At 32.0% G+C, this 17425-nt stretch overlaps 4 protein-coding genes across 4 annotated transcripts in view; 3 read left to right on the top strand and 1 right to left on the bottom strand.

Moving 5' to 3' along the window:
* The window catches only part of RhoGEF2 (Rho guanine nucleotide exchange factor 2), a 63027-nt gene extending 54528 nt beyond the window's left edge, over positions 1 to 8499 (top strand). Inside the window, exons 19-28 of the mRNA XM_011498865.1 lie at positions 10 to 263; positions 791 to 1172; positions 1358 to 2084; positions 2476 to 2622; positions 2686 to 2956; positions 4203 to 4379; positions 4891 to 5102; positions 5500 to 5659; positions 5737 to 5795; positions 8289 to 8499. Of these exons, the coding sequence (XP_011497167.1) occupies positions 10 to 263; positions 791 to 1172; positions 1358 to 2084; positions 2476 to 2622; positions 2686 to 2956; positions 4203 to 4379; positions 4891 to 5102; positions 5500 to 5659; positions 5737 to 5795; positions 8289 to 8399 (2500 nt within the window). The 3' untranslated portion in view covers positions 8400 to 8499. The remainder of the gene's footprint in view (positions 1 to 9; positions 264 to 790; positions 1173 to 1357; positions 2085 to 2475; positions 2623 to 2685; positions 2957 to 4202; positions 4380 to 4890; positions 5103 to 5499; positions 5660 to 5736; positions 5796 to 8288) is intronic.
* Positions 8500 to 11426: 2927 nt separating this feature from the next.
* On the top strand, positions 11427 to 12587 carry LOC105361236 (N-acetylserotonin O-methyltransferase-like protein). The gene is made up of 4 exons (XM_011498346.1): positions 11427 to 11525; positions 11671 to 11915; positions 12000 to 12146; positions 12216 to 12587. The coding sequence occupies exons 1-4, from the start codon at positions 11436 to 11438 to the stop codon at positions 12361 to 12363; spliced, it is 630 nt and encodes a 209-aa protein (XP_011496648.1). The 5' UTR covers positions 11427 to 11435; the 3' UTR covers positions 12364 to 12587.
* Positions 12588 to 12782: 195 nt separating this feature from the next.
* Positions 12783 to 14266, bottom strand: LOC105361235 (uncharacterized). Its single transcript, XM_011498344.1, has 3 exons — positions 13865 to 14266; positions 13211 to 13512; positions 12783 to 13139 (listed from the first exon to the last, which is right to left on the bottom strand). The coding sequence occupies exons 1-3, from the start codon at positions 13923 to 13925 to the stop codon at positions 12837 to 12839; spliced, it is 666 nt and encodes a 221-aa protein (XP_011496646.1). The 5' UTR covers positions 13926 to 14266; the 3' UTR covers positions 12783 to 12836.
* Positions 14267 to 15697: 1431 nt separating this feature from the next.
* On the top strand, positions 15698 to 17269 carry Fis1 (Mitochondrial fission 1 protein). The gene is made up of 4 exons (XM_011498864.1): positions 15698 to 15742; positions 16130 to 16336; positions 16411 to 16522; positions 17199 to 17269. Exons 1-4 carry the CDS (start codon positions 15698 to 15700, stop codon positions 17267 to 17269), a joined length of 435 nt encoding a protein of 144 aa, XP_011497166.1.
* Positions 17270 to 17425: the final 156 nt, after the last annotated feature.

Raw genomic sequence — 17425 nt, 5'->3', positions numbered from 1 at the left:
TTTAATTAGTGACTGTGATGCCAGCGGTTCGTTTCCCGGTAATTCGGCTGGCAGCTCCTCCAACAGCAGTCTGTCCACCCGGAGTCTCGACAGCCCGAGCACGAGCCTCGAGCAGGTACATCCGGCCGCCGCCAACGCCTCCACCTCCTGGGACAGCGACGTTGACGTCGAGCCGGACCCGCCCGACTGGAGCCAAGGAGTCGCAGAGGAGGTCCTCGTCAGACTCAGCAATGCCGAGAAGAAAAGGCAGGAGGTTATTAACGGTGAGTTATCGAGCTTTATCGGGTCGTTTGCTTTATCAGCTGCGGCTTTTACCGTCCATTCGACGGGCGGACGCCAAGCAGACGCGTTTTTTCGCTACCCCGTTCTCGGTTTCCCTAGATCGGCATGCACCAGAGTCTACGGCCAAGTGATTCTAATGCATTGGCTACATCCCCATGCATTTTCAATTTCAATTTTCAATTTATACATTACGATATTCATTACAAAATAACGCATACTTTTGTTTCTGTCTTTTCTTTTTTTTCTGTTTTGTTTTGTTTTTGTTTTTGTTTTTGTTTTTGTTTTTGTTTTGTTTTTATTTTGTTTTGTTTTGTTTTGTTTCAACGATATCCAATGAGTCGAAAGTTTTGTAAATTTTTATTTATTATTCATAATCAACTGCTGTCACTGCCAATGCACATACATACGTCAATGCATGCATTAGGTGTATGAGACATAAAACATTTTCAATGTTTATGTTATTTATTTACGTGTTCTCATGATTCGATCGTCGTTATTACGCCCTTAGAGCTCTTTCACACCGAGCGCTCGCACGTGCGTGCTCTCAAGGTCCTCTCCCAAGTCTTCCACAAGCCCCTGCTGGAAACCCAGGTGCTGTCCCTCGATCAGATTCAACTGCTCTTCTCGAACCTCGACGAGATGGTCACTCTCCACTCGCAATTCAATCAGGCGATGAAACGCAAGAAGAAGGAGAACCCCTGCGTCGGCGACATCGGCGAGCTCCTGCTGGGAATGTTCGACGGCGAAGCCGGCGAGATATTTGAGAAGGCCGCGTCCAAGTACTGCGCCAAGCAGCAAGTGGCCTTGCGCGCCCTACGCGACCAGAGGCGCAAGGACCCCAAGCTCAACGTCTTCCTCAACGAAGTCGAGGCCAATCCCATGTGCCGAAGGTGAGTCTCGCCTTACGGCTTTACTCGGCTCTACCGTTGCCGAATTGAACAAAATCCGCTTTCATTTCATTTGAGCGCCAGTCTATTCGGGCTGGCGCACGATCACCCAAGGTTATTACGAAGAATTTAATAAGGAGAATTTATTTTTTTTTTTTTTTTTTTTTTTTTTTTTTTTTTGAGCGCAGGCTTCAGCTTAAGGATCACATACTGACGGGCATGCTTCGGCTGACCAAGTATCCCCTGCTCTTCGACAATCTTGCCAAGTACACGTGCGAGAACAACGAGGAGCGCGCGGCGGTGTTGCGCAGCCTCGAGCGCAGTCGCGAGATCCTGAGTCGGGTTAATCAGGCGGTGCGAGAGTCCGAGGATTACCATCGACTCGTCGAGATTCAGCGTACGATCGATCGCTCGGCCTTCGACAAGTTCGAGCACCCGACTGTCCAGGAATTCAAGAACCTCGACATCACCAAGCGCCGGCTGATCTACGAGGGTCCCCTCCAGTGGCGCGTAGTCAAGGCCAAGCCCGTTGACCTCCACGTCGTTCTACTCGACGATACGATTCTCCTGCTCCATCGCCAGGACGAGAAGTACGCCCTCAAGTTCATCAATCAAATGAACTCGGTCCTCAGTCCGATCGTCAGGGTATCGACCGTCCTCGTCAGGCACAACGCCGTCGACAAGAACTCTCTCTACCTCGTCAATACGTCTCAAAATGGCGCGCAGATCTACGACCTCGTCGCCTCCTCCTCCGAGGAGCGCAAGCTCTGGTACAAGCATATATCCGAGGCCGCGGAGGTGCACAAGGCGAGGGATCGCGAAGGCAGAAGACCCATGCCCCCGAGTTCCTCTTCTAATGACCTCGTCGAGTCTGCCGAAGATCAGTTGCTGCCCGAGACAGCGAACAACGCTACGGTGACGACGCACGCGGTTTGTTATCTTAACTCACTTTCAAAATCTCGATGGTGTTTTCGCGCTTTTTTTACGAATAATTATAATTCTTAGATCTTGAGAGGATGAAGTAGATTTGTATTTTAAACTTCGTTCAAAGCCCTTTCGATAATAACTGCCTGCTAATGAAATATAAGTTATTGGAAGGGGAATAGCTTCTACAAGCTAATTAAAAATATTTATTTATTTATTCGTCTTTATCAAACATAAAATATTGCAATCATTGCGAGGATTTCGCTCGCATGTGCGCTATCTTAAATATATCGGCATTAATTACAGTCATTATCGGCATATCATCGGAATTTCACTTAATCGATGATTAAAAAAAATTGTGTCATAATTGTTATTCATGCAGGATGCCGGTAGCGAGGCACGTTCGAGCGAAAAAGCCGACCAGGAGAAAAGTAAAGAGAGTCCAGTTACACATGAGTCAATGACGACAATGCAACAACAGCAGCAACAGCAGAAGCAGCAGCAACAGCAACAGCAACAACAACAACAACAACAGCAGCAGCAGCAGCAGCAGCAGCAGCAGCAGCAACAACAACAGCAGCAGCATACCGAGGCAGTGGATGCGAGCTCAGTGAGTGCCGGTAGTATTGAGAGGGATGAGAATGAGGACGCGGACGAGGATGGTTCGGCGACGAAAGTCACCGGAAACAGGAGGAAGGTAGATCACGAAGAGGCCGCGAGCGTTGCTGCCTCCGCTGGACTGACAATCCCGGGCGAACCTTTAAGACCGACAATATGTACGCACTGCACGCTCATAAATCCACTCGAGGTACACATCGAGGAGAGGCTCGTGCACGTTGCCGAGCCGGTTCTAACCCCCATCGGTGAGCATCTAATAATTTCAATTTGTTTATTATTTTATTTATCATCTTCCTAAAATTCTCAAATTAAAAAATGATGAATTCCCATTTTATGAATGATTCGAAGCACTTGAGCGCTCCCGAATGCAATTGGCGCTCCATCCATCTCCCTTATTCTTTATTCATTTATACGCAATTTATGCATACAAGAGAAGTGCTAGAAAAATTGTTGATTTATTTATTTATTCATGTATAGGCTGCTTGCGGCAAACTAATCAATATACAATGTACCAACGGAATAAACAAATTTTTTCGTTCATCTTTTGGATAGTTTTGGATAGTTTTGGATAGTTTTGGATAGTTCGGCCAGTGATATATTGACGACCTTTTATTTCCGCTCAACCTTGCAAAGTGCAAATATAAAATTGAAGTTGTATAAATGAATACGCGGGGTTTATGCAGGGATATTGGGATCGTGTGGCACGCGTCCTCGGCCGCCTACCTGACCTGACTCGATCATCCCGATGAATGACGGTAATGATGCTTCGGGTCGGATATCCAGGTTCGGAAATATTACATTAGAGGCATCGCCTGGCTCTTGACATAGTCGCGTAATCACCGCAATTACACCGGTGAATTATGGCACTGATATTAGCCATCATTTGCTCCATACCGTAGAAAGTAGCAAGCACTCTATGTACATTGACAAGTACAGTCGCTTATTATTCGATCAATACGTTATTAATACGATATTGCGATATCATTATAATTATATTTATTTATTTATTTATTTATATATTATTTTTTGTTTTTTTTTTTTTTGTTTTTTTTTTGTTTGTTTTTGTTTTTGTTTTTTTCTTCAATTAGTTAATTATAATAGGCCGGCCAGGATCGATCGATAAATAAACAAAGTCACGTTAGGCCTATTAAAATTCATAATTAAAAGTTGCGGTTTAATGGTAATGTTGGATTTATACGTTTGCTTTGAGAATCGAGCTAGTGATGAAATGATTTTTATCGAGTCGTGCATTTAAATGACTGAATGACTGAAAATAGTCATTTACGTGTGCTCGCGCCTCTAATCGATTTATACTAATTTTACGCTTTATTAGAATGCACGACCCGAGCCTTATATAATACTTGATCGTGAGTGCTTTTGAAGAAAGTCTTAAATAAGGGAAAAACAAGTGTCGTTGGCGAAAAGAGGCAAAAAAAAAAAAAAAAAAAAAAAAAAAATCCTACAACAGAACGTATCTATCGTGTGTTTTAGAGTATTTGCGACGAAAAGATGAAGTGATCAAGCAAGCCTTGATCGAGAAGCAATGCATAGTCGCAAACATACTGAATATTCCAAAAGCAGACACCGAGCAAATGACGGACTCAGGCTCGGATCTCCCAGTTGCTGAAAAGGAGCCCGCTGAACTTATACTGGCAGCTATTGGTCAAGGTAAGCACGTGAGACTATCGACGTTTCATTCATCCCAATACATTATTATGTATTTATTCGTAATCGATAATGTACTTTGGGAGGCTATATTGTTATTGTCATTATGATTAAAAATGGAATTTTTGTAAAACTCTTAAAATACTGCTGTGTCATTCGATTTGTCGGAGCTCAACGATTGTGATCAATATTTTGCAAAAGCAATTGGTCCTTGGCATATTTGTTTCCAAATTCTTCTTTGCGAATTTGCGCAAAGTTCTTACGTTAGTGTGCAATAATTATTGCTGCCGTAAACGTCAAACTAATGTAAATGGTTTCATATCGTATGCCCACCATATGCCCATATATCGAGCTATAAATTGTTGCTTTAAAATAGTCCGATAAAGGTTATTATTGCCAAATGATATGGAGTCGATCGATAAACTCGTTAGACAAGTTGTGTATCCTTTGATTGGCCGTTAAATTGTAGCGAGACTCTTTAAAATCAAAGTGACGTTTCATCCTGTACTTTTAGCGAATCAACTGATCGAGCTGCTGAACTCGGCGCTGACGGTCAGTGAGACGGAAACGGTGCTGGCGACACAGACCGCGAGCACATCCAGCAGCTGCGAGGCTACCGGGTGTCCGACTCCAAGGCCGCATCCGCGCACCCTTGAGCCCGCGGTCCCTGTCTCGACGCTCCAACCCGTCTGCAATTCTCTGGCCTCGCAACTATCGCATCTTCTCGTAAGTGCTTTTCGTCGTTAAAACAAAACCGCAGAAAGCGATGTTGGGGGATGGGTTGTTCAACGAATGTGTTGGATGTGTACCCAAGAGGGACGTATGGGATGGAGGGATGTATGGGAGGCGATTTTTCCGAGAAATGGTTTGACATAGTAGAGCCGGGTGATGAGGGGCGGGGAGGGGGGGGGAGGGGCACGGGCACGTCGATGAAGATACGCTAAAAAATATTAATAGGGAAGGTACTTTGGTAAAGGGTATTAAAAAAAAAAAAAAAAAAAAAACGGATTATTTTATCAAGTAGTGATGTTGTTCTAACATTTTAATTTTTTCCATTTAAAATACATTCTTTTAAATTTACCTTATTTAAAACATAATCGCTTATTGGCTAAATCGCTTATAGAAAATCGTTAAGGAAAGAGACGAAGAAAGAGAAAGATTGCGAAAAGAACTACGGCGCAGCCGAGAGCGTCTTCATGTAATCGACGCCGAAGCTCAACGTCGAGAAATTTCAGAAACAATTTCTGCACCACTTGAAACTGCTATAGGACAAAACGAAACGAGTAAGTTTTATCGATGATCGTGCTTATGTTTTACAAAAAAAAAAATTTTTTTTTTTAATTGTTATTCTATGTAACAGCAGGAGCAACAAATGATCAAATGAACCAAGAAATATGCAACGATGGATCCAATCGAGAAGTAAGAATAAATAATATTTGAATTATGTGCTTTGTATATTAATAATATACTCTGTCATAAATTCATATATGAATTCAGTTTTAAGAAAATTGTTGCACATTTACATGTAAATATACAAGATTATTATTGAATCGCTTAGAGAGAGAGAGAGAGAGAGAGAGAGAGAGAAAATAATTCAATACAGTCTTGAATTATAATTAAGTTTATCGATAATCAAAATATCATGTTAACAAATGAATATGTAATTATTTAAGATGAAGTAAATGCAATTGTTGCTGTGAAAGTTATCCACAGACTGAAACGTCATTTCGTACGCGTGAGGAGGTGTTCGCGCAGTAAATTAGCAGGTGACATTACAAAATGTCATTGCCTATAATATATTTTCACGAAATTTTGAATACAATAGCTGATTAGAGGACGATTATTTGGAGAAAAATTTATTAGAATTCACTGTTATTATATTGCTTGAAATACACCTTGCGATCAACTATTAATAACAATTGTAAAGCATAATACCGAACTGCATAATTTATTCTTTTAAAAATTAAAATAAAGTATTTTATATTTCCTTTGCAAACTTATCTCAACAATTACCTATCTATCAGTCGTTATAAATTTTCACTTCATTTTCATTTTTATAAACACATTGCCAATACTTTTATATCCTATATACGGTTACAATATCTTTAGCTGTAAATGCCATAAGTGCTTTTTTTTTTTTTTATTTTTTTTTTTTAATGTTAAAATATCGATTTAATAAATACATATAATTTTTTCTAAATACCATTAAAAAGACTAATATATTTTTATATTAATAAATATTATTCTTTTATCTTAGATTTAAATTACTTATATTATAAGTGTATATAAAATTAATAAGTAGGACATACATTATCATAATGATAAAAAATTATAATAAAATTATATTCTTCATTAATGTGTATATATAACTATCTGTATGTATATGCATGCATACATACATACATACATACATAAATGCACACATGCATGCACACGTACGTGCATACATGCGTACACTCTACAGTCGAATAAAAAATAGTTTGATATATTACAATTTTTTTTTCTGAATTATACATTGAAATATAATAGTCGTAAATGTCGTAGAACAATAATATGTCGTAGAAAATTTGTTTAATGAAAAATTTTCCTACAATATGCTAAATCAATGGAAATTTAAGAATCTATCTTTAATTTATAAATATATATATATATATATATATATATATATATATATATAAGATGAAAATTAGAGACAAGTTTTGAACGGAAAAAAATACTAAGCAAAATATATTTTGATTTGCATTTATAAATTTCGTGACTCAAACGAATAGTATAAACGATCTCTCAAAATTAAACTATAACAACATTTACTGATATTTGAAAGTAAAATTTAACTATTAAAATGTGTATTATTGCAATTTTAAATAATAACTCGTATACACATAATAATAATAATGATGATGATGAATAACAATGAAAACAACGACAACGACAACGACAACGACAACGACAACGACAACGACAAAAACAACAACAATAACAATAGTATAAATACTTTATATAAAAAAAAAAATATATATATATAAATAACTAAATGAAATAAAAAATAAAAAATAAAAAAACAAATGTTAGTAATGTTTATTTACCTAATTTTATTGGTACGAGGGTATAAAATATTTTCCAAAATACATATTAATTTACATTTATGAATATCGTGGAGTGTAGTGTAAAAGTAGGATATAGAACAAAAATTTCTGAGATTAATTGAATCGAATAGAAAAATAATCTTAAAGCACATAGCTGCTACGCTGCACAGCTGTAAAAAGAAATAAATAAAGATTTTCGTCAATTTTTTAAATCTCCATTCATTCGCATTAGTGATCCATTTATCTTATTAACTATATTTTCTTGACAAAAACGAGAAAGCCAACGATAATTGAATTATGGTTTCTTATTATTATACTATGTTCGATAAAGCGTATATGACTTTTATTTAGATAAAAGTAGTGTGCCCTTAGTATTTTCTTGAAAATTTAAATCTTTATTAAGTAAGTGTCGTTGTTTCAATAATTTTCTTGACAATATTGTAATTAACGTCAAGGGACATAAATTAATAAATCGTACGTTATCTGTCAATTTCATATGAAATTCTTCAATGAATTATCATGATTACCGTATTACATGTGTGAAGCATATATGAATTCAAGACAGGGTATAGTTATACGAGTCATAATGGTAAAGAAAGAAAGAAAGAAAGAAAGAAAGAAAGAAAGAAAGAAATGAAGAAGAAGAAGAAGAAAAAAAAAACAAGCGTTACCCGATTATTTATTTTTATTTTTTTTTCTTATTATTAAACTTTTGCTTATACTCCCTCCTAGCCATTATTCATCCATTATTTCCTTTTCCCATGGTGCGTGGAATTGTTATTACGAATAAATGAAGGATAAGTATTATAAGAGGCCGTGTTTTTAGGTCTTCGTCGACGCGCAATGTGAATTGGAAGTATTCGCCCCAAGAGATTTCGATGAAGAAACGAAGGTCGTCGCATCGAATAATGAAGTCATGGGAGACAGCGTGGGTTGACACTCGAAACATTCTCCTTGAGTCGCAGACCTGATGCATTTCCAAGTGCGTTTCCGTGATTCTTCGTTCAATACGAATAAAAACAAAATAAAACAAAAAAAAAAACAAAAAACAAAAAACCCAACAACAACAGCAAAAAAAAAAAAATAAATAATAATAATAATAATGTGCGCAGAGCACGCTTCGAACGAAGAGTAAGAGATTTTTAAAGATAAAGAAAATGAAAAATGAAAAAGCATTCGCTCTGACGAGCAATGGCAGGGTGGGTAGCATAAAGGATTTAGAATCTTATTTACCGAATCGTGCGTGGGGCTTCAGTTAAACGTAAGCGATATGGATAACTTGCTAATGATTTCGTGCAAAATGAATGAAAGTCACTCGGGATATTCCAGTAAAATCTCTCATTATTACGATGAATGATTTCATAGTCTCAGGATTTTAATGGCCGAGGGCTTTGCGATCAGACGTCGTCGGTTAATCTTCCTATTTTTAAGTGGTTAGCGTTATACAAAGTGCCTTTTTTTTCTACACACTTTTTGTACTGAAGCTAAGACGTTTGAAAAGACAAGAAAAGATACGAAACGAAACGAAAAGAAAAGAAAAGAAAAATGAAGTTTGGTAAGATTTATACAAATGCCAGAAAAGCCTTATAACATTCGGAACGGTTATTAAGACTTAATATTTTCATTTTAAGAAAAGCAGTCATGATAAAGTCTTGACAAGTCATACAAACGTTTTTAGAATAAATATTGTATACAATTAAGCAACTTACTTAGGTCTTTTCTTATGTAAAGTGTGTACGCGGGATAATGTTGTAGAGACTTGATTAAAAGATCATAATATGGACTTAAGTGTATTAGCGTCATATAGACTGTATTTGTGTTGTTCAACGTACTTTATTAATTGAAAAATAAATAAGGAAATTTATGAAAAAATATTACTTAGTTACTTGTATCGTTTTCACTATTCATAGTTACGTGGGTGCTTTTCTCAATCTTGGCTTATTTAATCTATAAAGCCGTTTTTTTTTTTTTTTTTTTTTTTGTTTTACAATTTTATGTAAACTTTGCTATAATAACATTGCATTGTTGATATTTTCTTACAAACTGTGGTACATTGAATCAATAAACTCAATGAAAGAGTAAAATCATTTGTCAAATATTAAATAGGCACGAAATCATTATGCAGGGTGTTGAATTATACATAAATAACACAATATTCCACAATCATTGGAACAAAAATATATAAATGAGATAGATATACAAGTAAATATTATGAATATATAAATATAAATAAATTATAAGTAAATAAGTTAATAAATTTAAAGTAAAAATGTAGTACATGTATAAAGGAAATATTTAATAACTGTTAGGTTGTAGAATCATAGTGGCGATTATTATTATTATTATTATTATTATTATTATTATTATTATTATTATTATTAGCTGTATTATTGTCATTATCATCATCATCCTATTACCATTATTTCTGAATTAAAACATATTGAATCAAAAGGTCACTGTGTATTTATGTAAATTTATAACTTTATTTATATTAAGATAATCTTTCTTTTCTTTTCAATATTTGATTTTATTTACACTCCGATTACTTTACTACTTTTTGAAATTTTAAACATATACGTACGCGTATTAAGGTGTGTCAATGCATTTGCATGCAAACTATTAAATTACTGAATTTTGTAATGTACACACCTTTTAATTATAGACAAATTTAGTATTAATTAATTAAACTTATTCGCTTAAATCATTATAATAACAAAATTTTTATTTAAATAATTTTCAAATTTTATGCAATAAAATTGAACGCAGTAATATTGTTTTTTAATGTAATTCTTATTACAATATTTCCACACTTTTTCCATACGTTATAAAAACTATAAAAAGTGTCTATTGAACATAATTTTTTTTTCGACATATTGTCTTACGTAATTTAGTTGATTATATAATGGAAATTTTTCAACAACTCTTTGCCAAGTTATGCACTAATTTACATTTGTGAAATTCGAAAAAACTATCATATTACGAATATTAATTTTATAAGCATATTATATTAGAAAAATATATCAAACGGTAATAAAAATTTTCTTTTACAAAATAAAACTGTAGCTTTATATAACCTTTTGTACACTATGTTTTGAATTTATATTTTATATACAAAAATTTATTACAACAAATTTAATAAATTAATTATTAAACGATCAGTATATTACAAAATATTTTATAAGTATCAAAATCATTGTAAGTAATTATAATTAAATTTTAATATTCTCTAATGCTCGTATTACAAAATATAATTTCATTTTCACACTATCGAATGTATAAATAATAAAAAATGTAATTAAAATCTTCGTATTATTTTGCAGAAATATCGTTTTTTATAAAAAAAAAATATATATATAAGTGTAAAATTCAAATTAAATTGCTTAAATTTATCATAATTTTGCTTTCTTTATTACCATTCATTCCTTATTGATGCGAATTTGTCATAAGAAAAAAAACAAAAAATAAATAAAAAAAATTTATACATCAAACAATTGTTATATGTATAAATAAATTGTAGTTATGAAACTAAATTAATCACGTGACTATTAAAATTCATCAAAGTAGCTTAAATTTTTAGTGTTTCGAGACAATTTTATTATGAATTTAAACGATTATTAATATCAATTTACAAAATTCATTTTATAACCTAAAAATTAAAGATATTTCCAAAGATAATACAAATCTCGGTAATTGAAAGGAAATAATCTTTAGTGAAACATTTTATTTTAGATAGAAAAAAAAGTGAATTGCATGTTGATAATATTTGATAGAATTAAATTTTTCTTTTCTGATTTACACAATGAAATTACTAAGTGACATTCACATTTGGCGGAATCAATAATTATACAAAAATGTATTTTGAATGCAAATATATTATTTAATATTGCAAATCTCGTTTTAATATAATTTTTTAATAATAATAATAATAATAATAATAATAATAATAATAATATTTATATATATATATAAAACAATGTTGCAATCTACGATGAGAGCTATTTCAGAAAGAAGAGTTATTTTGGCGAGTGGTTCGCCTAGACGACTAGATATATTACAAATTATGGTAAGTGTTTATGTTATTTTATGTCATTTGTGCGGGTGAATGTAGTAAATTGATAAAATATGCTACTTTCCTTGCAAAGAAATGGTCTATTATATTTTGAAATGCAATAGGTAATCATATTTAATTTGGTTGCAATATTATCTAGGGAATAACACCAGAAGTTATTCCATCAACTTTTAATGAAAATCTAAATAGAGATCATTACAAAACCCACAACGAATATGTTGTCGATCTCGCTAAGCATAAAGTCGACGATGTATATGAACGATTAAAGGGAGACAGTAATTTTAAAGATTCGTTAATAATCGGAGCCGATACAATTGTTACCAAGGGAGATATAATTTATGGTAAGCCCAAGGATAAAAAAGATGCTTTTGATATATTGTCAAGGTAGGCATAATTAATTCTTATCATAAAGCTTCTTAAGCATATGCTGCAATTAATACAGAAATTATGATTTTCCTTTTCCTTTAGTCTTGTAGGAAGTACACATATTGTATATACCGGAGTCTGCATTAAATCAGAACATAAAGAAATAACGTTTTGTGATTTTACGGAAGTAACGTTTGGATGTATATTGGAAGAACAAATACGTTGGTACATTGAAACGGGAGAGCCATTGTAAGTTAATTCGTTGTTAAGAATTAGGTTAAGAAATATAGGTGAAATAAGAAAAACCGTTGTTTGTAGTGACAAGGCTGGAGGGTACGGAATACAAGAAAAGGGCGGATGTTTTGTATCAAAAATTAACGGAGACTTTTATACAGTCGTGGGCTTGCCACTTTATTTGACAATAAATTATGTGAACAATTTTTACTTAGAGTATGAAGACAAATAGAAAATATAATAAAAATTGGCATAAATACGAGAGTACAAATTTTAATCTGTAAGTTATTATGCGCTTTATGATGCATATAGTGTAGTTAATCATATATAATACTACGGAAATTACATGGTTCATAAGTTTCACATACATTTACTAAAATTAAATGGCTACTTATTGTTAATGTGAATTAGTTAAAAGCAATTTTAATGTTTGTGTAATTTTTCATTAAATTGTAATAAATAATAATCGGCTTTCTAATAATAAATAAGATAATTTCAAAATAAATAATATACAATTTTTCTTAACTTATGAATACTAAATAATTATTACACAATTTTTTTTGTATAAAAAATACTGTGGAATGTCAATTGTTCTCAATATTTTTTAAATTATAAATTGGTTCTTTTTTGATAAAAGCGCTTAATGAAAAAATTAAAGCACCTTCAATTCGTTAAAATCGTTTCATTATCTCTTAAATTGTACTTTTATCCACTCCTGAGAATACTTACCAAATACAAACATGGCCTACACACTTCTTCTCCTCTTTCAATTATTATTGTACACGATTTATGTCTCCAACGATTACTATAAAAGTCTTTATACGCACATCGTAACAATATATCTTGATTGTCTTCGATGTTAGGTCCCCCTTTGCATACTACCATGTTAACTATTTCTGCAAAGGATTGTTCAAAGTCTTCTTGAGTATTCAATTTGTCCAATGTTTTCTCTACTACAAGCTTATCAAGAACAAAAGCTTTAAATTTGAGGTGATCCGTAAATATTACCTAAAATAATTATTAATCAGCTTTTACAGTGTACTGCAATTTATTTGCGGCTTATTGTATTAAAATTTTACTTGTTTTTTATACGATGGAGACATTGCAACATTAAACAATGCAAATGTTATTTCGGATAGAACGATCGCTCGATTTGGTGGTGGCACTCTGTGAATTCCCCAGGAGCGATTGCACAATGTTAGATCGTAAGGTCCGTCGTAAAATAGATCAAAGAAAATGTTGGTTTGCATCGTTGGAGGAGGTGGTGGTGGCAGTATCGTACTTTCAGACGATGAATTTTTAGTTTTTCCATGAAAATCTCTTTTGGCCGGTGGACTTTCTTCTTTATTGTTAATGTTTTCCTTTTCTTTTTTAAGAATTGCTGAAAATATATATGTATATATTGATATTAATAAATGAAATGTACACGATCGATGCCAATAAGAATTATTGACTAATTTTATTTAAGAAATATTGCTTTAAAGTATTAATCGACATAAAGTACGCTAATTGTTGAGAAATTAAAATATTAATGAAATAAATTGTATAGTTAAAAAGTATCATACATTAATATAAATTTCAACATCATCAACATCGACAAATAAATCTTTGATTGTTCCAAGGTGCATAGATACATGCATATATAATGGTGGTGGTGGGGGGGGGGGGGAAAAAAAAAAAAAAAAAAAAGAAAAAGAAAAAGAAAAGAAAAAAAAGAATCTAATTTAACCTACTTTGAGATTCAGAATCCGATGGTTCTTGTGGTTCATTTTTCACTTGCGTTTTATTCTCCATACTATACTTTTCGATTTATTCCTTATTTAAATTATGCTACAACCACCTGTTTCTTTCTACAATTTTGTTTATTCTTTTCGTAATGAGAGAATCGGATAATTTGGGTGTGCTAGGCGTCACTTTGAGATTTAAGATTCTAATTCTTACTCTTTATTGCCAAGATATGTCATATCAACTTTTGAATTGGATCTTGCATTTTTCAATAATGAACTTTGAATACATGCGGTAAGTTGAAAAAAAATATACCGCGCTGGACGATATTAGGCTTTTTCACGTCTGACGTCATAGACCAAGATGGCTGATGCTCCAAGGGGAAAAGATTTAAATTTTTGAAAATTTACTAATGATATAACTAAATAAAAAAAAAAAATCTAACAGCCGAGACGGTTAGTTACATCATACTTTGATAATAAAAGTTCTATTATAACTGCTAAAATTCATAATATAATTAGCAAATTTTTATTTACGAATAAACGTGTATCGGTTTTACAAGCGTTTTATTTGTTAAGCAGCAAAATATTTAATTTAACAGCTAAATACATTAATTGACAAAGGAAAATTATCGCTGAATAAATTTACGAAAATTCGATGACCTTTATTATAAAAACAAGCACCCATTAAATTATTTCAATTCTTAAAAGGAATGTATATAGGCGTACCCACAGCACACACGCGCGCGCACACGCACACAAGCGCAACGATGCGCTTCTATTATATACATTTACGGTGTATGCGCGCATGTCATCTGTATTATGCATGAAACTGCTGCGTATGCACGCAAATGCAGAATTTACAAATATATTTTTTATTATATTAATGCTAATGATTATAAGCATTTTTTTTATACTCTTCGTTAAGTCGTTGTATCGCAACTAATTAATTAACATTTGTTGATGATAAAAAAACATTGGTGACAACACTTATAATAAATGCAGACGCACTCGCGGGCACGTTCTCGCACACACGTACACGTAATTTATACACTACAATAATTATTTTAATATCTACATGAAAATAATTTGCAAAAACAATCAATTTAACGAAGTAATATCAAAATTAGTTAACATCTTTGTACGTAAAATAATGACTTAATATTATATATATATATATATATATATATATATATATATATATATATATATATTTAATTTACATTGTAACGATATTGATATATAAGAGAAATAAAAAAAAGTGTTGAAAAATACTCTTTTATCATCAATTTTAAATGCCATTGGAAATTAAAAGAAAAAATCATTTTCATTGTGCACTGCTCGATTTTATTGTACATAACGTAAGTACTTGTGTGCGCATTGTGAGCGATTATGTGGGCTTTATGTGTGGGGCTGCGAGGGCGCGCGCGCACATATTGTACACAGGTAGCGCAGAGTGTACGCATAAACAGTTTGTGCATTGAAAACTTTATTATTAAAGCCAATTGTGAATTACGTATCGTAAATAGCATATGCGTTTTAAAAATCTTTGGAAAATCTGTTTTCATTGTTATATAACAGCGATGATAATACAATATACAAAGCCATGTAAACACACGTTTTCTTCATTAATCCATATATTGTATTCTATTGAAAATAAATATTGAGAAAATCAAGTTTTCTTGCCCAATACCGTCGTTTGAATATTTGGGGAAATGACGAGATTAACAGAATAGAGATTTTAATAAACGCATAGTCAATTAGTTATTGTAACATTGTAATTTCAAAGCGATTCTCGCGAGAAACCGTCAATTGATCAAACAAAATATTTGTGTTGTTAAAATGGATGATATATTGGATGAAATGACTTCAGCCCAGGATTTAAAAGTAAGATGAAATTAAATTATTAAAATAATTTTCATCGCCTGCCGCAATAATTATTCTTATTATTATTTAAATTTCATTTATGGCTATAAACTAAGTGAATTCGTTACACATCATTTTAAAGTTACAAGTCAATGACCGATACTTTTTGCTGCTAAATCGACCAAATAAATACATACATGCGTTTATATATATATTTCATTTTCTTTAATTTATATTTCCCTAGAAATAAATATATCTATGTGATTGATTGTCCTGTGCTTGTTTTGTTTAATATTAATTTAGAAAATTGATTCTGGTTAAATAAATTTTAACTATTATAAAAAGCTGTCGAATACAGAAGTATTAATATATTATTTTTATAATATATAACATTTTACTATTATATAGAAGTTTGAGAGAGAATATAATATTACGCTATTAAATGGGAACTTAGATCCAAAAGTTCAGTTCCAATATGCTTGGTGTTTAGTACGAAGTAAATATTCTTCTGATATATATAAGGGTATTTTGTTGCTAAAGAATTTACTTGATACCAGTTCAATGGAAAGAAGAGATTGCATGTACTATCTTGCGATCGGCCATGCAAGAATAAAAGTAACATTTTCTACGATTATAATTTTAATTACATTCTAATTGCATTCAAATAACTTAATGTACCATTTTTATAGGAATACAACAAAGCTTTAGAATATATCAATTTATTTTCTACAACTGAGCCAGGAAACACTCAGATCGAACACTTAGAATCATTAATTAGGAATAAACTGAGAGAAAAACGAGGTAAGCGAATGTGTTATATTATTTATATATTTTAAATTTAAATGGATTTAAATATTCTTGTCTAAAGTAAATGGAAAATTAATGAAAGCTTTGAAAAATTTTACATATTCTAATAAAATGCCATTCTATTGTATTTTGCGTCAGTAAATATGTACAATACTATGTATTTATATTTTAACAAAAAAATAGTTGCGTAAAGTTGCCAAGTAAAGTATGTTGTAATTTCATGTTATATTACAACTGTTTGTGTAGCTACGTTAAATAAGAAAATTTATTATATCTTAAGATAAATTATTCGACCAAATGTAATCATAAAATTAAATATTGTATTTTTCAATTTATTTTATGAGTTGTAGCATTTTATATTACCTTTGTATTTAATTACAATAATCTTTTTTATCGCTTCCTTTATTATTAATTTACACAATTGATAATCTTATTATTATTAAATTGGAGTAAATTACATTTTATAGAATATTGATATATTATTAAAGTTTCTAATTTATTATTTATTATACATGAATACGGTGCTTATTAACTGTGCAAACTCTACACGAATGTCATTGAAAATAAACGTTTGCACCTCGAAATTTAATTAATTATACAAAAAGATTATTTACAAGCAATGCAATGCCGTCTTCTAATTAATTTAATTATTGTGTTTTTATGTTTTCAGATAGAAACGGTAGTTTAATAGCAATAGCAGGTATCACCAGTCTCATTAGTATATTTCTGATGAAAAAATAATTGAACGCAGCTGATAATCAAACATTAATTTGAAGTTATATTGATGAATTGAAGACTATTTTACAAATGTTATTAATTATAGGAGTACGCTCGACTTTTTATGAATGCCTACCATTTTGTTGAACCAATACATTATATTAATGAATAATTTAATTA

This window comes from Ceratosolen solmsi, unplaced genomic scaffold (genome assembly GCF_000503995.2).
Source record: "Ceratosolen solmsi marchali unplaced genomic scaffold, CerSol_1.0 scaffold30, whole genome shotgun sequence".
In the NCBI taxonomy this organism is placed as follows: Eukaryota; Metazoa; Arthropoda; class Insecta; order Hymenoptera; family Agaonidae; genus Ceratosolen; species Ceratosolen solmsi.
This window is presented reverse-complemented; position numbering and strand designations above follow the sequence as displayed.